The sequence below is a fragment of the Somniosus microcephalus genome, chromosome 22 (assembly GCF_052327205.1).
Source record: "Somniosus microcephalus isolate GS21.2 chromosome 22, FLI_Smic_1.0, whole genome shotgun sequence".
Taxonomy (NCBI): domain Eukaryota; kingdom Metazoa; phylum Chordata; class Chondrichthyes; order Squaliformes; family Somniosidae; genus Somniosus; species Somniosus microcephalus.
The window spans coordinates 11,175,275-11,197,355 of NC_141008.1; the positions used below are offsets into that span (position 1 = coordinate 11,175,275).

Consider the following 22,081-nt stretch of genomic DNA (forward strand, 5'->3'; position numbering starts at 1 on the left):
TTTGGCATATTCTCAATGGCGGACACCTTTCTGGGATCTGGTCTGATGCCCTCACTGCTAAGGATATCTCCCACGAATGTCAGTTCTGTCACCCCGAGCTGGCATTTCTCTCTATTCAGCTTCAGGTTTGTTTTCCTTGTTGCTTCCAGCACTTTTTTCAGTCTCTCGTCATGCTCAGTTCTCGTGGTTCCCCATACTATGATGTCATCCATTGATGTATCAACTCCCTCCAGGTGCTCATTGATCATATGAATTGTTTTGTGATACACTTCAGGAGCTGAGGCAATGCCAAATGGTAACCTTAGGAATCTGTATCTGCCAAATGGACTGTTGAACGTGTACAGTCTTGAACTTGCTTCGTCCACTTTCATCTGCCAAAATCCTGAGGATGCATCTAACTTGCTGAAATATTTTGCATTTGCAAACTGTGCCATGATTTCCTCACGTGTAGGAAGCTTGAAGTGCTCTCTCTTTATTGCTCTGTTTAGATCTCTTGGATCCAGGCAAATTCTGAGCTTTCCATTCTTTTTGTCCACTACGACGAGGGAACTCACCCACTCAGTTGGCTCATCTATCTTCTGAATCACGTTCAGGCTTTCCATCCTGTCCAACTCTGTCTTCAGTTGCTTTTGAAGAGCAAACGGAACTTTTCTGCATGGATGTATGACCGGTGTCATACTTTTATCTACTCTGATCGTGTGTTCTCCTGGAATGCAGCCTAGACCCTTAAATAGGTCTTTGTACTCTTTCATGAGTTCATCATAGACTGTCTCTCCTTCGCTTTCCACAACGAGGACTCTCTTTACCAGGTTCAGTCTCTCACAGGCTTTTAAACCTAGTATGGCTTGCACATCCTTTGGCACCACGATTAATGCTAGCGTGTGCTCTCTGTCCTTGTGTGTTACTTTGACAATGCATTTTCCTTTCACTGGTATATCAGTACCTGAGTATCCGGTCACTTTCACTTGTATTCCATGTAACTTTGGTCTGGGTCTAATTCTCTTAAAATCGGTCTCTGATAGCACATTAACTTGTGCTCCAGTATCCAATTTAAATGGAATGTGTATGTCATTCACTTTTAGTGTCAACATCCAGTCTCTTTCTTCTTTTTTGTTTTCAGACACAACATCTACATAGAATTCCTCTATCTCGCTTTCATCTACTGTATGGACCTTGCTTTGTTGCACTTGGTTCTTACAGCAACGGGCATAATGGTTGTTTTTGTTGCATCTATTGCATGTTTTACCATATGCTGGACACTTTCTTTGTGGATGCTGTGTACCGCATCGACTACATGACTTCCGATTGACCCTTTCATTTTCGTTTGCTGGCCACGCCTCTTTTTTCACATTGGCGCTCTCTTTATTAAATGGTTTGTATCAGTTCTTTCTCACTGCATCCACGTTGCAGCTACTGTCACTGAACAGCTCCTTTGCCTGCAACTTTACTGTCTCTGTAGCCCTACACAGTGCTATGGCTTTTCCCAGGTCTAGATCTTGCTCTCTTAGCAGTCTTTCCCTTAGACCATTATCTGGAATACCACACACCAGTCTGTCTTTTATCAGCGAGTCTGTCAGTCCCCCAAATTCACACGATTTGCTTCGGTTTCTCAGTTCAGTCACATACTGATCAATAGTCTCGCCGATTTTCTGTACACATGTGAAAAATTTGTGCCTCTCAAACGTCACGTTGCGTTTAGGTATGCAGTAGGCCTCAAACTGTTCCATTATTTTATCTAGCTTCATTTTGTCTCCATCAACATCAAATGTGAAGTTATTATACACCTCGAGCGCTTCATCACCCACGACATGTAAGAACACGGACGATTTCTGTTTATCACTTTTCTCGTCAGCTCCGATTGCCGCTAAATACAACCCCAAACGCTGTTTGAACTTTCTCCAATTTTCAGCCACATTGCCTAACAACTGAAGCGTCGCTGGTGGGTGTAATCCTTCCATTTTTTCACTTCATTAGCTATTCTCCAAGGTAAGTAACGATTTTCTCTTTTGGCTTGCTAATATGTGGAGAGCTGATTTAACTTCCGATTTTTTTATTTTTTTTCGATTTTTTATTTTTTTTCGATTCTCTTTCAGCCACTTCTGACAACATGTATTGATTTCTTTGTGGGTTCAATGATGAGACATTTATATAAAAGAGAATAACTTTTAATCTAAGGTTTGTTCAAGAATTCATACAGCTTTTCAGGACACACCATGCTTGAGCTGCAGCTAAAGTGAAACTAAAAACTCTCAGCCTGCTTGTCTGGTCACATGACCTCTGCTGGTCAGGCACAAGCAATCAATACCTGCAATCATGCTATTAAGGCATCATAATCGAACAGGCAAATAACATCACTATTTGCTGATATCATTACAGCGTAGACTCGGGAGAACCTGGTGTGGTTTTTGTCACGCCTTTATGTTCACATTTATCATTGAAATTTAAGCCCCGATTTTCATCGAACCTGTAAATGCCTCATCACAGCGGGGTCCCATGGTGTAGCTAGGACCCTGATACCATCTTGGTGGCCATTAGCATCAGACCCGCTCAGGATAATGTTCACTGAACATGGGCATTGCACAGTGGGAAATGGCCAGGCCCAGCATCAGTTAAAGGGACGGCGAGAAGCAGGGCTGGCAATTTTATTTTGGAAGTTTTGAGCCTTGAAGATCACCTTAACTGCCCTCCCTGTACCTTCTCCAAAGTTCTCAGCCCCTTTATTAATGCCCTTTGTCACCTCCCCCACCCCACCCCCACCATCTGACCAGCCCTCCCCTTTAATGAGCTGCTGCAGGCCCATGTTCTACACCCCACCAGATTTCCGGCCCTCCCAAAATGCCGAGCTGCCTATCAGCACTCAAAACACGCAGGACATATGCCAATGAATGTAATCAAGGTTCAACCATCCTAATGGTTCGAGCCTCTCGGAGAAGACATTGGGCAATGGGTCTGCTCACTGCTAGCCCAATATACACCCAACACCAAAATCGTGGTCTTAGAGTGGAAATTGTATGAAAATAGTTGTCTATTGGGTCCGGCAGCGTAGTGGATCTGTCACTAGACCACTGGTCCAGAAGACCTGGGCTAACAATCCAGTAGAACAGTCAGTTCAAATCCCACCATGGCAATTTGAGAATTTGAATTCAGTTTAAAAATCAGGAACAATCAATCAAAATGACCATGAAGCTGCCAGATTGTAAAAACCCAACTGGTTCACTAATATCCTTTAGGGAAGGAAACCTGTTGTCCTTACCCGGTCTGGCCTACATGTGACTGCAGCCCCACACCAACGTGGTTGGCTCTTAACTGCCCTCTGGAGTGGCCTAGCAAGACACTCATTTTTAGGGCAACTAGGGATGGGCAATAAATGCCAGCGATGCCCACATCCCAAGAATGAATATTAATAACCCATGTAGTTGCAGGCTCTGGCCACTAGTTTCCGAAGTCTCTTTCCCAACTCTGTCACCACCTTGCATATCAAAAAAAACTTTTCGTCTATTAACCTTGGGCAACAGCACAGAAAACTTATTAATGATTTTTTTAAAACAGCTATCGATTCCAGCTTTCCTCTAGGATCAGTGACTAGGAGTTCAAAGCTCCAAATGATATGGTAGAAGATTCCAGAGAGTCTGATCAGAAAGCACCTCAGCTAATCTATTCCAGTCAAACAAGTGGGCAGCTCCAGTCCCAGACGTGGCGTAGAAGCAGTTCAGCATTAAAGCAGGGGCTTTTTATTTACAGGATTGACTAAATGGACCTGGGGCTTTAATCAAAAGTCGTTCATCAGCACAAACCCGGCTGCCTGGCATTGATCGTTTGATAATGAGCTGCGATTCGCAAAGTTTGCTTTGGCAGCCTGAGAATTTTCCAACAGCCATCATGTAAAAACTCAGCAGACAGCTGTACCCCATTGTGTAAAAACCCAGCAGACAGCTGTACCCCATTGTGTAAAAACCCAGCAGACCGCTGTACCCCATTGTGTAAAAACCCAGCAGACAGCTGTACCCCATTGTGTAAAAACCCAGCAGACAGCTGTACCCCATTGTGTAAAAACACAGCAGACAGCTGTACCCCATTGTGTAAAAACCCAGCAGACTGCTGAAACCTATTGTGTAAAAACCCAGCAGACAGCTGTACCCCATTGTGTAAAAACCCAGCAGACCGCTGTACCCCATTGTTTAAAAATCCAGCAGACAGCTGTACCCCATTGTGTAAAAATCCAGCAGACAGCTGTACCCCATTGTTTAAAAATCCAGCAGACAGCTGTACCCCATTGTGTAAAAACCCAGCAGACAGCTGTACCCCGTTGTATAAAAATCCAGCAGACCACTGTACCCCATTGTATAAAAACCCAGCAGACAGCTGTACCCCATTGTGTAAAAACCCAGCAGACAGCTGTAACCCATTGTGTAAAAACCCAGCAGACAGCTGTACCCCATTGTGTAAAAACCCAGCAGACAGCTGTACCCCATTGTGTAAAATCACAGCAGACAGCTGTACCCCATTGTGTAAACATCCAGCAGACAGCTGTACCCCATTGTGTAAAAACCCAGCAGACAGCTGTACCCCATTGTGTAAAAACCAAGCAGACAGCTGTACCCTATTGTGTAAAAACTCAGCAGGCAGCTGTACCACATTGTGTAAAAACCCAGCAGACAGCTGTACCCCATTGTGTAAAAACCCAGCAGACAGCTGTACCCCATTGTGTAAAAACCCAGCAGACAGCTGTACCCCATTGTGTAAAAGCCCAGCAGACAGCTGTACCCCATTGTGTAAAAACCCAGCAGACAGCTGTACCCTATTGTGTAAAAACCCAGCAGACAGCTGTACCCCATTGTGTAAAAACTCAGCAGGCAGCTGTACCCCATTGTGTAAACATCCAGCAGACAGCTGTACCCCATTGTGTAAAAACCCAGCAGACAGCTGTACCCCATTGTGTAAAAACCCAGCAGACAGCTGTACCCCATTGTGTAAAAACCCAGCAGACAGCTGTACCCCATTGTGTAAAAACCCAGCAGACAGCTGTACCCCATTGTGTAAAAACCCAGCAGACAGCTGTACCCCATTGTGTAAAAACCCAGCAGACAGCTGTACCCTATTGTGTAAAACCCAGCAGACAGCTGTACCCCATTGTGTAAAAACACAGCAGACAGCTGTACCCCATTGTGTAAAAACCCAGCAGACAGCTGTACCCCATTGTGTAAAAACCCAGCAGACAGCTGTACCCCATTGTGTAAAAACCCAGCAGGCAGCTGTACCCCATTGTGTAAAAACCCAGCAGACAGCTGTACCCCATTGCGTAAAAACCCAGCAGACAGCTGTACCCCATTGTGTAAAAACCCAGCAGACAGCTGTACCCCATTGTGTAAACATCCAGCAGGCAGCTGTACCCCACTGTGTAAAAACCCAGCAGTCCGCTGTACCCCATTGTTTAAAAACCCAGCAGACAGCTGTACCCCATTGCGTAAAAACCCAGCAGACAGCTGTACCCCATTGTGTAAAAACCCAGCAGATACCCTTTCCCATCCAATTTATGTTTCGATGTCAACATTTTCTCATCACAGCCACGTAATTTATCGATTCAGTCGCTCTCCGCCAGCCTGACTGTCAAAATGTTCCATTGAGCAAAAATTCCCCTCCCCCAATTCCTGGGGCAACTCGCAAGGGTCAAAAATCAGAAAGTCATTGGAAAAGGGTCTGGTGTGGTTTAATTCTCAGCTATTATCCCTGCACGCAGAGCTTTATTGACTGGGAAATGCTTTTAGCTAAAATCTGCTCTGTATCATGCCAGATTAATTGAGATGAGTGAGTCGCAGCGAGGATCTAACTGAGCACGTGCCACTGTAGGGAGGGGTCAATTTTGACTTTTGGGTGAGCACTCATTTAAACCCAGCGGGCGGGCTACAGCGCTGCCGCGTTTCCGACATTACAACAGTGACTACGCTTCAAAAGTACTTCATTGGCTGTGAAGCTTTGAGATTTTCTGACAATTGCTCTATAAATGTAACTATCTTCTTTTCTGTTTCATATCCATGAGACATACTCATGAGCAGACCACACTGTCCTGTTTAAAATGCTGATCAGAGCAGAGAAAATCCGAAAACCCTGCTCCTTCATTAGTTAAAAATCAAAGTCCTTGGGGGAGAAATTCAGTTGTTTGCGCCGCCCGTTAGCGCCTTAAGAGGGCGATAAGTGGGGCGCGAGCCAGATAGCGCCCGGGCGTGGTGAGACCTGCGCCTCTCACGAAATTGAGCGGACATTTAGCGGCGGCGCTAAACTGCAACGCCCGCTCAGCTGCGCACGCAGATCCTGACGTCATTTCATGGTGCAACGCCCTTGGGGCGCCCCGGACCGGAAATTCAGTGGCGCCCCCCTCCTTTCCGCCTGGCGCTCCCAACGACAGGTTGACTGGAACGGTTCCCAGTCGCTGTGGGGCTGGGGGGGCGCTATTTAAAGGGGGCTCTTCCTGGCTTCTTTGTGGTAGCCATTTCTGGACCACTCCTTCTGAGAGAGAGAGAGAGATTTGCAGAGAGACAAAGGGAGAGAGCTTTCTGCATTGAGTCAGCGCTCGCACAGGTACTTCTGGCTTCGGCCCAGAACTTTGTAGTTGGTTTGATTTTTCACTGGCATAACCTTGAGTGGCCACATACTATGGGGGCTGCAATGGGTGGAAACGTTGGGCTTCTCCATTACATTGAGAGGGCTCAGAGACGCCGAGAGAGAGTGCCAATCATGGCCAGACGGAGGAGGCCCAACAGGCGTCAGCACACGAGACCTTACCCTCCCAGGGTTTTCCGCCAACAGTTCTCATACCTCAACATGTCTGAGGAGCAGTGTTTTCGGAGGTTGCGATTCAGCAGGGAGGTGGTCACTGAGCTCTGCCACCTGCTTCAGCCAGATCTGCAGCCTCAACTGAGGAGCAGGACGTCTCTGTCGGTGTCAGTGAAGGTAACAGTGGCTCTCAACTTCTATGCCACCAGCTCCTTTCAATCCGCTACTGGGGACATTGCCAATATCTCCCAGTTTGCGGTGCATTGCTGCACCCGTCAAGTCACAAATGCCCTCTTTAAAAGGAGTCGTCAGTACATCTCCTTCCCCATGACCCCAGACAAGCAGTAAGAGCGTGCAATGGGCTTTGCAAGAATAGCGGGCTTCCCCATGGTCCAGGGCGCCATTGACTGCACGCATGTGGCTTTGCGGGCGCCGCAAGAGAATGCCGAGGATTACCACAACTGGAAGGGGTTCCATTCGTTGAACGTCCAGTTGGTCTGTGACCACAGACAGCTGATAGTCACTGTCAATGCCTGCTTTCCAGGCAGCAGCCACGACGCCTTCATCCTGCGCCAGACTTCTGTGGCAGACCTTTTCGAGGCCCCGGCTCACCCAGGAGGCTGGCTTCTCGGGGACAAGGGCTATCCTCTGTGCACCTGGCTGATGACCCCGCTCCATGCACCCAGCACCCCTGCTGAAGAACGATACAACGAGAGCCATCAAGCTACCAGGAACATCGTTGAGCACACAATCGGCGTGCTCAAGCAACGGTTCCGCTGTCTGGACCATTCCGGAGGAGCCCTTCAGTACTCACCTGAGCGAGTCTCCCATGTCGTTGTTGTGTGCTGCATGCTGCATAACCTGGCAATCCTCAGGACTCAGCCACTGCCACCAGACATTGGAGCACCAGCAGAGGAGGAGGAGGAGGAGCAGCAGCACCAAGACGGGAGGGAGGCACAAAGTGCAAGGGCCGTCCGTCAGCGGCTAATAGCAAGTCGCTTCTAGGCCCCCTCTGAGGGAATGGCTTCTGCCATTCAAAGAACCTGAATGGAACCGTGCCGCAACCCCTAAGTCGGTCAAGGCAACAAATAGTTCAAAGAGCAAACATGCACATTCTGAATAAAGACACTTATTTATTTAACAAACTATCCGCATGACAAAGTAATAGAGAGAAACCCCCCAAAAAACAGTCAGTCACATAACTGGCTCTCACAACCTGGAGACAATGACCAAAACAGTAACAAAAATATGACCACGATCCTCGGCCTTCAATTAAACAATGAACAACATTTTGCCACGCCTCCTACTTTTTGCCCTTCGAGGGTGATCTGCTTCGCTTGCGAGATTGTCCCCTTCCCACCCTGCAGCTCCTCCGCAATGGGACCCCAGTGGCTGCAGCAAGGCTGGAGGAAGGCTGCTGAGTGTCAGAAACTGAGACTGCAGAGGCCCTTGAGGGACGGCCTGGACCAGCTCTGGGCCTGGAGGGCCCGGCTGCTGACTGCTCCAACTCTGCATGGGCGGCACCAGTCTGTCCTACAGGTGGTGGCAGCTGCAGTGGAGAAGTGACAGTGTTGGCAGCAGGAATGCTGTCATCCTGACAGAGGACAGCAACTCCCCGCTCGACCGACACACTGGCACTCCCACGGGGCACCACTGCAGCATGCGGAGCAATCTGCTGAAGCACAGATTGCTGGCTTGCTGCGGCACGATGAGGGCCCCGGCGAATCCTGCCCGATCCAGCGAGGATGGCAGCAGTCAGTGCTCGTGTGGCCTTAATCTGCGTCTGCATGAGACCAGCCACTGACTGCATTGCAGCACTAAGCAATTGCGTGGCAGCCGTCTGTGCTGCGCCGAAGTCCTGGAGACTCCTTGCCTGTGCTGCGCCGAAGTCCTGGCCACTCCTTGCCAGTGACTCAATGGATTCGGGCATCCTTGCCACTGCAGCCATCAGCTCAGTGTGCCTGTGCTCCGCCTGGGCGCTCATTTCAGCGAGGAGCCGCACCCCTTCTGCGCTCACTGTAGCAGGACTCGAGGCCAGACTCTCCCTCCGGGGAGAAGGCCGCCGAGCTTCCCTACCCCCCTCGCGTTGCTGCAGCCCGCTGGGTCCTGGAATTTCACCCTCATTAGACCATTCCCCCCCGCTCCCCTCCAGGGAAGACGAGTCCCCATTATGGCCATGGGCTGCCTCGGCTGAGGGTGGCACTGATGGTCCGGCTTCCTCCTCGTCGTCGCCTTCAGAATCACTCACCGTGGCAGCTTGAGGGCTCACCTCCTCACCTGGTGAATCAGCATCTGAAAGCAGGGAGGTACAAGAGTGGCTTTAGCGTGAGGACAGGGTGGCAGCAAGGGAGGCATGAGTGCTGCAATGTACTGATTTGACTCGAAGGTGGCAAAGGATGCTGGTGTGAGGAACAAGTGGAAGGAGAGAGGTCAAAAAGGTTGCTGTCCATAATGGGGTCGGCATCTCCAGTGGCGACGGGACCAATCATCCGGCCTGCCATAATCTGCTGGACTCGCTGCTCCAGATCGGCCAGGGCTTGAAGGTGAGGCCGGCCTGCCCCGGTCCATTGCTGCTGCCTCCTGTTATGCGCCAGCTTGCCCTGCAAGAGAAAGGACGGGCTCTGAGTACTGTGTGCAGCCCTGATCTTGGCTGCAATGCCTCCCATGGTCGAATAGCCCTTACAGTGTGCAGCCCTGATCTTGACTGCAATGCCTCCCATGGTCGAATAGCCCTTACAGTGTGCAGCCCTGATCTTGGCTGCAATGCCTCCCGTGGTGGAATAGCCCTTACAGTGTGCAGCCTTGATCTTGGCTGCAATGCCTCCCGTGGTCGAATAGCCCTTACAGTGTGCAGCCCTGATCTTGGCTGCAATGCCTCCCATGGTCGAATAGCCCTTACAGTGTGTAAAGTGCTGAAAGTGCGTGGGAGTTTCCTGAAAGGGCCATAGGTGCTGGATGAGGGCTGGGCATTGGGGTTTTCAGGACCCCTTGGCCATCAAGTGAGGTGCACCTGCAGGGATGAAGAGGATTCTGAAAAGGGCACTCACTCTGACGACCCGAGTGAGGTCGTTGAATTTCTTCCTGCATTGCACAGGGGTCCTAGGCACCATGCTGCTGGAGGTCAGTCTGTGAGCCACCTCCCTCCAAGCTTTTCGATATTCGCTGGGCAGTGGCCTCCTGCCACTGTCCGGGTACAGGAGAGATCGCCTGCGCTCCACCGCGCCAACCAGAACCTCCAAGGCCCCCTCGCTGAACCGCTACGCTCGCTCCCTGGCCCTCTCCATGGTCCTTGGCTTAAGGATGTGGCAACAGGTCTGTCCAGGCTGAGATTCAGGGCTCTGATGCGCAGGGTGTGGCTGCAAGTCCAGATCGACCCTCCCCTTTAAGAGCTGACCGGCGCCAGCGTGTCTGTGTGCAATCGCTAACTGGCCGCACCTGCGCTGCGCCCGCCCTCGGAGGTAGTGCCTCGCTCCTCCAGCTTAGCGCCTTAAGACAGTTGTGCAGCGCCTGTTTTAGCGCTCCAAGCACCTCCTGGGGCGAAGCAGGCCAATTTACCAGTAGGTGGCGATAACTTGCGCCGGGTGCAAAATTTCGCACCCGCCCGATACTTACGCCTCAACCGGGGCGATACTGAATTTCTCCCCCCTGGTCTTTCATCTAAAATTCATTGCAAGATTCTGCTTGTCCAAAATACACTTGTCGTGTTACAGTGGGAAAGTTACAGTGCTAGAGGGATGAGCTTAGCCAGGATGATTAGCCTTGTCTTGTCTTCTGTTAAAATGTGAATGTCTGGGATTAACTCCATCTCTCTTCGCTCCTTTTCCCCCTCCAGGACACATTGCGGTTGAATCAATACCAGCTGAAGACGGAGATCGGAAAGGTAATGCTCCATCTGGGACGTTAGCTGTTCAAAGTCAACCCCAACCCAACAGCATGAGTTGGAAACCTTGCTCTCCCTTACCGTCAGTGATGGTGCCACCCCAGCTTTCCATAGGGGCGATTTTCATTGACTTAAAGGGGTTCCGCCCACGTTTTGTTTTATACTTGCTCTCCGGGTGTGAGCAACGGTGCCCTGAGAAGGTGGTGGGGACAACTGCGGAGGGCATTCTGAGTCAACCACATAGTGTGGGACTGGAGTTACATGTCGGCCAGAACAGGCTAGGACAGCAAATTTCCTTCCCTGAAGGACATCAGTGAAGCAGTTGGGTTTTTCCGACAGTCTGGCAGTTTTCATGGTCATTATTTCTGGAGCCAGCCCACAACTGACCAGATTTGTTGAATTGAATTTGACAATTTGCCGCACTGGGATTTGAACTTACCACGATCTGCTGGTCCAGTATCGGAGCCATTAGCCCATCATACCCACACCAGGGTTAGCGCAGAAACAGTTCATGAAGAGCAGGGGAAGTGTTTGAAAATTATATGTAAAGCCTTGTCACAAATTTAATTCTGGAAAAAAAAGTTGTGTGGGTGGCATTCAAGATGTTGTCAGCACCAAGCATTCCCAGGTCAGGTACAGTAAACTAGGGTGTAGAGATAATCCAGGCTATTGCCTGGGCCTTCCCCTTGAGCTGGGAGCGCAGCCTAGAATGGAGGTTTGATGTGACAGGGAATTGTGGCAATCTGTCAGTGAGCAAAGTCTCTTTTCTGCTTAATGGGTAAGAGGCTTAAGAACGATGATGAATATAGACATTAGCAGAAATTTATTCTCATTTCCTTGCATATCATGACCCTGAAGACCCACTGACCTTTGATGCTGGTGTTAGTTGCTGAGATTAGTGTAGTGTATGTGCCTTTAAGACAGAACTACTTTTACAGCTCCTGTATACTGTAGTACCGGCAGTGACCACACCTGTATATAAGCCTTGCGCATCTCTTTGTACCCCCAGTCTTGAGACAACCCTCCTCCAGTAAATACCTGTTTATTGTTAAGTTACAGCATCCGTGTGGTTATTGAAAAACAGCATACTCTCAGAATCACGGATCTAACAGTGGCGACGAGTGTCGATTCGAATCTACCTGCAACTCTGCATTTCCCTTCGAGGATTCGCTCCGGGAGGGTGGCGTAAAAAAAAAAAGTCAAGGCCAGGAACACGGGCGTCGACCACGAGCAACCGGCCAGTCGTCTGGCAGAGAGTGAACGTCGCAGGGGAGGCTGTGGAGAGCCGGGCTTGGTTCCCCAGCCACGACGATCAGCAAGAGACTGACGACAGGTCCAGCGCAGACCCTTCCCAGACAGCGGCGGCTGGAGCCGACCGACGGCGGAGAGAAAGCCGAGCAGCGTCGACGGGGTAAGACAGAGGGTGAAGCGCACAGGGCGCAGCCGGGGGTTGAAAACCGAGCGGCGTCGAGAGAAAAAAAAGAGAGTGAGGGTAGAGCACAGCCAGGGCTCAAGGGCTGAACAGTGTCCGCGGGGAGAAGAAGGGAGAGCGCGGGAGGCGCCATTGAGCCGCGGAGAAGAAGGAAGAGCGCGGGAGACACCATTTTTAGAAGCTGCAGCGGAGAAGAAGGGCGAGCGCGGGAAGGAAGGAAAGCGCAGGGGACGCCATTTTGTGCCAGCGGAGAAGAAGGGGAAGCGCGGGAGACGCCATTTTTGATAGTTAAATCACACCCAGGGATGCCGAAGAGTGGCAGTATCTCTACGTTCGACAATGAAGTCGAAGATTGGGCGACATATGTGGAACGTATTGAGGTGTACTGCAGGGCGAATGAAGTGCCAGATGCTAGTAAAGCACTGGTTTTGTTAAATTCCATGGGTGCAAAAACTTATGGGTTACTGCGAAATCTAATAACCCTAGAGAAGCCGGTGAACAAGGATTTCGAAAGCATAGTAGAAATCCTACAGGACCACTTAAACCCCACACCGCTGCTGATAGCAGAATGATTTAAGTTCCATAAAAGGAACCAACACAAAGACGAAAGCAATGCTGAGTACCTAACGGAACTGCGCAAGCTATCGAAACACTGCCAGTTTGGAGCGGGACTAGCAGATACGTTAAGGGACAAGTTTGTGTGTGGGCTACAAAGTGAAGGAACCCAGAAACGGCTTCTATCAGAAAAGGATCTTACGCTGGACAAGGCTTTCAGTATGGCAGTATCACACGAAGCAGCCGCAAGGGGCGCTGCAGAGATACGATGGAGACCACAAGAATATGGCACCAATGAAATGTCCTATGGAACAGGGAAGTGCTATCGCTGCGGCAGAACAACACATGACCAGAAGGATTGTTGGTTCAAGGACCAAGTGTGCAGACAGTGTGGAAAAGCAGGACACATAGCAAGAGTCTGCAGGTCTGGGAAGAAAACCAACAGTAAGAAATCTCCACAGGAGAAGTACAAAAAGGTACACTAGGTGATGGACAGTGGTTCAGACGAACAGAAAAGTGACACAGACTCCGGAAGCAAGGAGCTGGGTTGTCTGAAACTACATAAGGTAACCGAAATGGAGGATCACCAGACTATCTGGGTTACACTCAAGATAGATGGAGTCCAAGTGAAAATGGAATTGGACACAGGATCAGCCCTAACAGTCATAAACCAAAGGGACTACAAGCGGCTATTTTCACATATACCCTTGAAAGCTACAGAGATTGTCTTGAAGACGTACACGGGGCAAAAATTCTACCCCAAAGGAAAAATAAGGGTGAAAGCGATATATAAAGGCCAGGAAATACCTAAAATGGATATATATGTATTGCCAGATGGAGGACCACCACTGCTAGGGCGTGAATGGATCCGGAAGATACAATTAGATTGGCATTCCATACAGGCACTGAAGGTTGAGGCCAAAAAGGATGACGACGTCACACCTGGACGACTGTCAAAAATGCTAACTGACGCAAAAGTGTTCCAGGAGGGACTAGGAACACTAAAAGGCATAACAGCAATGATTAAAATAGAGGAAAATGCAAGCCCAATGTTTCTTAAGGCCAGACCAGTGCCTTATGCGATCAGACCAGCTGTCGAAGCAGAGCTGGAAGGGTTGGAACGTTCAGGAGTACTGTCCAAAGTGGACTGGAGCGAGTGGGCTACACCCATCATTCCTGTAATGAAGAGGTCGTTGAGTAATACGCCTGGGGAACCAAAGAAGGTCCGCATCTGTGGGGATTTTAAGGTGACAATGAACCCAGACCTTTACACGGTACAATATCCGCTTCCACGAATTGAGGATATTTTCGCCTCACTAACCGGAGGTAAACGCTTCACCAAAATTGATCTAGCCCAGGCGTAGTTGCAAATGGAGGTAGAAGAAGCTTCGAAACAATACCTTACGATTAACACTCATAAAGGTCTCTATCAATATAACCGGCTGGTGTTCGGGGTAGCCTCGGCTCCGGCTATCTGGCAAAGGGCAATGGATCAAGTCCTGCAAGGGATTCCAGGGACCCAGTGTTATTTGGACGACATCTTGGTCATGGGCAAAAATGACAGTGATCACCTCACCAACTTGGAGAAGGTGCTCACCAGATTAAAGGAATATGGGCTATGAGCTACTCGCCACAAGTGCGAGTTTTTCCAGAAGCAGATCTCGTATTGTGGCCACGTCATCGATAAAGAGGGGTTACATAAGTCCCCTGAAAAGATTGAGGCAGTAGTCAAGGCTCCAGCACCGGAAAATGTGTCACAACTGAGGTCGTTCCTCGGGCTGGTAAACTACTACCACAAGTTCTTACCAAATTTGTCCACGGTATTACACCCACTGAACACCCTACTGCAAACAGGGGTACCATGGAAGTGGGATGACGAACGTAGACGAGCTTTCCAGAAGTGTAAAGAATTGATCACATCAAAAGAGGTGTTGGCCCATTTCAACCCAGCACTACCAATTCGTTTGGCATGTGATGCATCACCCTATGGTATTGGAGCGGTGCTGTCGCACAAATTCCCAGATGGGTTGGAGAGGCCAGTAGCCTTTGCGTCTCGGTCACTAACCTCAGCCGAGCGCAACTACACCCAGATTGACAGGGAGGCCCTCAGCCTAGTATGGGGAGTAAAAAAATTCAACCACTATCTGCATGGGCAGAAGTTCACCTTGCTGACTGACCACCAACCACTTGTCTCCATCTTTAATCCTAAGAAGGGCGTTCCAGTGATGACTGCACAATGGTTACAAAGGTGGTCCCTGTTTCTAGGGGCGAATCAATATGAAATAGAATATAAAGGCACGAAACAGCATGGGAACGCTGATGGGCTATCGCGCCTGCCACTGCCTACTGTGGAGGAAGCACCAGCAGTGGACCCTATCGAGATATTTTATTCGTCAATAATTGAATGATTGCCAGTAACGAACGCGGATATAGAGAAGGAGACCCGCAATGATCCGACGCTGTCTCGGGTATATGAATTGACGGTGAGGGGATGGCCAACACATGGCGACTCACTGTTGCCAGCATTCTCATCCAGAAGAGAACAGCTGTCAGTATGCCAGGGGACAGTGATGTGTGGATCCGGAGTGGTGATTCCACCCAAGTTAAGGGAGAGAGTGCTAAATGAGCTACATGAAGGTCATCTGGGGGGGGTGAAAATGAAAAGCCTTGCTAGGGCTTATGTGTGGTGGCCGGGAATCGATCAACAAATTGAAGACCTAACTAAGAGCTGCTTAGGATGCCAGAAGGTCCAAAATGCACCACCACATGCCCCTCTACACCCATGGGAGTGGCCCTCCTCTCCATGGCAACGGGTGCATATTGGTTTCGCTGGTCCATTCATGGACTCAATGTTCTTAATAGCAGTGGATGCTCATTCGAAGTGGCCTGAGGTGATAAAAATGTCCTCAACCACTACAGAGAAAACGATTGCAGTCCTACGGACCATATTTGCCAGAAACGGCTTGCCAGAGCTGATTTGCTCTGATAATGGACCACAGTTTGTGTCCGACGAGTTCCAAAAATTTATGTAAGGCATTACACATCCGCCCCGTATCATCCAGCCACAAATGGATTGGCTGAGAGGTTCGTACAAACCTTTAAGAAGGCGATAAAGGCCATGTGCGACGATGAAATTCCACTACAGCATAAGATGGACAATTTCTTATTAGCCTACCGAAACGCGACACATGCAGTTACCAACCAGACCCCGGCCATGATGTTCTTTAACCGAAGGTTGAGATCTCGTCTGGACTTGCTCAGACCAAATGTGCGAAGAAATGTTGAGGACAAACAATTCCAGCACATCAATGAGAAGCCGACAAGGAGCTTCAATGTAGGACAACCAGTCTTGGCCCGTGACTATCGAACAGAGAAATGGCAACCCGGAACGATATGCACAAGGCAGGGGCCATTAATGTACACAGTGGATGTCGGGGAGAACATTGTGAGACGCCACGTCGATCAGATCTTAGCGTCACAGGAACGCGTCAACCCCATGTCTCGAGTACCTGGGGATGAACCCGACATACTGGTAGCATCTACCTCAGAACCAGTAGCAGTGGAACCCGATGAACTACCCGATGAAAAGGGGTCAGAATCGCCTCTGCACCAAGAACAAAAACCTCAAGAAAGGCGCTATCCCGAAAGGGTCAGGAAACCGCCCCAAAGACTGAATCTATAAATGGACTATTGTTGTTTAATGTACATGTTAAAGTGTTAATTGTTATTTGAATATTAGGGGTACTACTAATCTAAAAGGGGAGGAATTGTAGTGTATGTGCCTTTAAGACAGAACTACTTTTACAGCTCCTGTATACTGTAGTACCGGCAGTGACCACACCTGTATGTAAGCCTTGTGCATCTCTCTGTACCCCCAGTCTTGAGACTACCCTCCTCCAGTAAATACCTGTTTATTGTTAAGTTACAGTATCCGTGTGGTTAATGAAAAACAGCATACTCTCAGAATCACGGATCTAACAATTAACCTGCAAGGTGACCCCTGGCACTGACCAGACTATGTGGTATGTAGGGTCAGGGGTCACCTCATTATAATGCCAATGGAGGGTGCCTGTGCCATTAGGGTTGTATCTCAGGAACCTGCTGGACAGTGAAGGCTGGAAATCCTGGTGTTCGGTACCCACTCTGGGGGAGGAGAGAGCCTGCCCTCCACTCGGAAGGCTGCTGAGTCCCGTCCCTTCCAAATCTCCCAGTCTGGTAGAACCCTTCCCAGGCCATGTCCCCTCTAATGCAAGGCACCAAGCGAGGCCCTAGCAGAAACTTAAAGGAAAGGGCGATACCCAGTCTATTCGAGTCCTGGCCTAATTCCTGGCCCTTCCACTGTACTGGACTTGGGCAGGAGTATGGGCGAAGGCCCAGTGTTCTCAGCCCCCAAGTTTAAATGCCACATCAAACAATGAATCTTTTCGTAAGTAGGGTCGATGTTTACAAGTTTCTGAGCGTCTTTCCGCTCTCCTCCTCAGGTGCAATGTTTCCTATTGTTTTTTCCAATGACTAATCTGGGCTCTGATTCATTGACAGGGCTCCTATGGTGTTGTGAAGCTGGCGTACAATGAAGATGACGACAAGCATTATGTGAGTAAAACTAGAGATTCACTTGTGCTGGCAGTGGAGGCTTGTCCTTTGGTGACAGCCAATGTTTGATGCTGCAGGCATTCTCATGAGTAGTACATTTGGACAGCGAGGGGTCGATGTTCACTGCCCTCGCCTGGCGTTAACAGGGCGGTAATGGCCTCAAAATGGGGTCAGTAGCCTCACTGTCCCGTTAGCACCGGCGCTGCAGCCACGGCCATTTTGAAAGGGGCCTACCGTCAGGTGCCCAAAGTGCCTGCCTGTTTCAGGCAATAGGCCCCATTAATATGGAAATCAGGGTCCTATGACATAAACAGGATCCCAATTGCCACTTTGCTCACTGCCACCAGTTCCATGGGTGATGGAAGAGAAGAGGCCCGTTAACAGTAAGTGTCGAATTATAATTGGGGAGGAGCAGGAGTGCAGATAAATCAGGAAAAACTATTTCCACTGCCAGGCGAGTCAGTTAACGGAGAGCACCAATTTAAAATCATCACCAAAAGAATGAAGCAAGAGGTTGTTAGGTGAAAATTTTTCTACGCTCAGAGTTGTTAAGATGTGTTTTCAGTGACCATATGGAATCTGGGCATAGTAGCCTTGCCCAGCTGGTGTGATTGGGATCTGGGAACACAAGGAAGGGCCAAAGCAAAGTGACTGCAAAGACTTTGCATCCATCACTCAGAGAGCCAAGGGGCAGGCTTTAAAAGATAATCGCTCTCTCTGGGATTGATTGCTTTTACTTCCAGCAATCCTGGGGCCTTCCTGAGGCATAGGTCCCACTGGGCCTATCAGGTGGTGTGTTGGGTGGGGAGCAGCAGGGAATTTTGTTTTAGTGAGGAGAAGGATGGGGGGCAACATGAACCTTTTAACAGATCCCTCCTTGGCTATTGTCCTGAGAAATAGTCCTGGCATTCCCGTCTAACAAAACTTGGGCCAGGTTTTCCTGGTCCTACTCCTGGGTCTATTGGATCATGAATCCTGTCAGTTCCTTCTTCCCAATTATAAGTTGGAACTGATAACCTACTTCTGGCAAAGGAGGAGAGGGTGAGATTGGAGTTAGTCCTTCAGTAGGGTTTCAGTAGCTTTGTCAGCCTTTTATCTATATTATATATATATAAACCGGTATGTCTCTCTGTCTGTCTCTCTGTCTGTCTCTCTGTCTTTCTGTCTGTCCGGCTATACAATCAAAAGTTATAGAGCGTACCTACACGTATGTTATATCGAAAGAAAGCTTATCATTAGGGGACTCTCGTAGGCATATTTACTTTTTCGTCAGACAATAATTGTTTGGACAGTATACAAAAAACGTTCAAAAATACTCAAAAATCCACTCATTAGCGGTTGACCAATCCTACCTCTCATTAGCGTTGAGTGACGTGTTGCTTGACTAATCCTACAGTTCACTCACCTGATGGTTGACCAATCAGTGCGTCACAGGCGGTTCCTAATCCCCCAGTCTCACTAAACTTTGCCGCCATTTTTTCCATCCCCACAGGGACAGCAGCAGCTAAAGAAACCCCCACATTGCAGCTCCCAATCCCACTCCCGCCCCGCCAGAGCAGCAGGTAAGTTGGGCTCACTCGGGCCGTGCCTCGCAACCGCTCGGCCCGACACACACAGCGGTCGGGGGAGTGGCAGCGGCCGGCTGTCAGCCGTGCCATCCGCGGGGGAGATCAGCTCGGGTCCGTCTCGGCCCGACAGCCCGGCCGCGCCTCAAGCGCTAGGCCCCACACGGTTGCTATCACAACGGCACCGGGCCTCAGGCGCTAGGCAGGGAGAGGGGAGGGGGAGGGAGGGAGAGGACAGCACAGGGAGAGGGGAAGAGGGAGAGAGAGGGGGGACAGACAGGGGCAGGGAGACCGCGCGGCCCAAAATTGCCCTGGCAACGCCGGGCACCCCCAGCTAGTATGTTATAAACGACTTGCAGATCTCCCGTGGAATTGATTGTGTTGTCAGATGATATATTGCTTTTTCAGAAAGGGGGTATTATACCGTGTGGTGCGTAATGTATTATTCTGCTGCAAAGGTGGAGTTGAGAATAAATAGCTCGTCCCTATAAAGCCACAAACTTTAGTTGCTCTAAATAGGCAGCTCCTCAAAGTCAATTTGAGGTACACGTACACACACTGACATATACACACTCTCAAACATTCACTCACGGTCCCTTTAATGGCCCATTCAAAATTTTGCGCATCACCCATTTGAAAAGCCAATCCTCCAGACAGCTGTGCAGCTGCGCAGCTTAGCGGGAACGTTGCTCGCATATACTCACACACGCACACACACACACGTACATACATACTCACTCACACAAACACACGCACTCACACACATACACGCACTCACATACATACACATATGTACATGAACTCACACACGCACTCACACATACACGCACTCACACACACACACTTACACACTTGCACACTCACTCACACACACACACACTTACACACAAACACACACACACTTGCACACACACTCATACACTTACACACAAGCACACACACTTACACACAAGCACACACACACTTGCACACACACACCCTCACACACCCACTTACATTCAAGCACATACACAAACTTGCACACACACTCACTCACACACACAAGCACACACACACACACACTTGCACACACACTCACTCACACACACAAGCACACACACACACACACTTGCACACACACTCACTCACACACACACTTACACACACACACACAGATATGGATCAGTCAGCAGTGGGGCACTTGCCGGTCAGAGTGCATGACGTCTAGCCTCAGTGTAGAAATGAAAAAGTACCAAGCAGTCATGACTGTTTTCTTGAGACCCGCACAAGTTCCACCCCCACCAACCTCGCAGCACAGCCCTGCATCGGGCCATACAGGAACTGGGAAAGACGCCACCCCCCTCTGTTCGATGCACAAGAAACAGTGACGCAGCCCACCTGAGAGCTGGCCCAATAGGTCCTGAGCACTGGTACCAAATCCCAAAGTGTGTAAACCGAGTGTACAATGTGCACACCTGCACTGTCGGTGTGCCCTCCTATAAATACTGTGTCACGCAAATGGCCAACAGCCACAACAGGGTATAAAGCAGCCTAGCATCGCGCAATTCAAAGAACTACAAAAATATATGTTTGTGTGGTAACGTATAAATGTAAGTTGTTGTTATTGTTTTAACCCTCAGTTGTTTACTGCTGTCCTGCTTAGTTTTGGAATGATGTTTTGATTAAAGGGCAGCTCAGCTCAGTGACGGGGGGTCTGAGTGTGGACTGGAGCCTTCTACACATTTCCAAATGACATCTGCCCTTCACATAGGGGCGGATACAGCGTTACCCTGACGCCACTAATACACGCGATCGAAAGAGGCCGTTCCCCAACAGAACAGGACAGGAGCTAAATCTGGCAGCCACTGTGATTACGCAGCGTGCCTCTTTTGTCTGCTAATATTTGGGATTTTTAAAAGACAATATTGGCTTTCTCTCCAAGCACACAATGAAACATAAAGGGCTCAGAGTAAAGTAAATATCTGGAAGAAAGAACATTGTTCCAAACACTTGTTGCCTGCTAAGTGATATTCTTTCATCCCCGTATCTGATCAACTCACTCTAGTGTTACCTTTCTTAACTTTCTGTTTTATCAGTAGAACGCTGGGTTCCAGTGAATTTTCCTTCCTCCTCAGCTATCCTATGTGTGTGCTGTCTCCTTCCTGCACCGCACCTCAGGAAGGGTGCAGCGCAGATTCACCACAATGATACCGGGGCTTAAAGGGTTAAATTATGAGGACAGGTTGAATAAACCTGATTTGTATTCCCTTGAGTCTAGACAGTTGAGGGGGTGATCTGATCGAGGTGATTAAAATGATAAACGGATTCAGTAGGGTGGGTACAAGTGGGGGAATCATGAACGAGGTGACATCATCTTAAAATTAGAGCTACCTTGTTTACGAGAGAAATGAGGAAGAACTTTTTCACACAAGGGCTGGCGGAAATATGGAACTCTCCCCCAAACGGCTGTGGAAATTTTTAAGAGAGTTCGATAGATTTGATGGGTAAGGGTATCAAGAGATATGGAGCTAAGGCGGGGTAAATGGAGTCGAGGTGCAGATCCGCCATGATCTAATGGTAAACTTATTCTGATAGGGTAACAATTTAAGCACCATTTAGTGCTCCACGGAGTAACAACAGTTCTTTGGGCCTAAACTCTTCGGCATAAGATCAGTGAACCAATACCTAACTGTAATGATGCCTGAGTGGGAAATCCCCAGAAGGAATGAGGGTACTGATCAGCTAAGAATGCATGATTTAAACTTGCGAATTTATACCATTTCCTTGACAGACAGAGAACCCATATGTCACTTCGGTGATGCGGCCCATTTGTCAGTAGTCTTACTGAGTGATTGCTGCTTTTAGGGCCCATTCATAATGGCACCTTTTCAAAGCAATATTTCTTGAAATAAAGCACATTAAAAAGTGGTAAAGGATACCAAATTCATTTTGTCTATTGTATGAAACTGATGAGAATGGTAGCCGCCTGTAGGGGTAGGGTTATTGGTTCACTCTTACTGCACAGTTCCTGCTGCTTCAACCATGCCTTTGTCACCTCCAGACTTCACTATCCCAATGTTCTCCTGTCCAACCTCCCAACCTCCAAAATCTACAAACTTCAACTCATCCAAAACCCTGCTGCTGCCCGAATCCTGTCCCCCACTGTCCTGCTCACCCACTACTCCTGCCCCTGCTGACCTACATTGGCTCCTAGTCCTCCAATGCCTCTGATTTAAAATTCTCATCCTTGTGTTTAACTCACCTCACGGTCTTGCCCTTCCCTATCTCTGTAATCTTATCTCTTTA

At 49.1% G+C, this 22,081-nt stretch overlaps 1 protein-coding gene across 2 annotated transcripts in view; it reads left to right on the forward strand.

Moving 5' to 3' along the window:
• LOC147102029 (calcium/calmodulin-dependent protein kinase kinase 1-like) overlaps positions 1-22,081 on the forward strand; it is a 227,662-nt gene that overhangs the window by 77,092 nt on the left and 128,489 nt on the right. For both annotated transcript variants that reach the window (XM_085964177.1, XM_085964176.1), the window contains exons 3-4: positions 10,604-10,651; positions 17,178-17,231. In XM_085964177.1, coding sequence (XP_085820303.1) covers positions 10,604-10,651; positions 17,178-17,231 — 102 coding nt within the window. The remainder of the gene's footprint in view (positions 1-10,603; positions 10,652-17,177; positions 17,232-22,081) is intronic.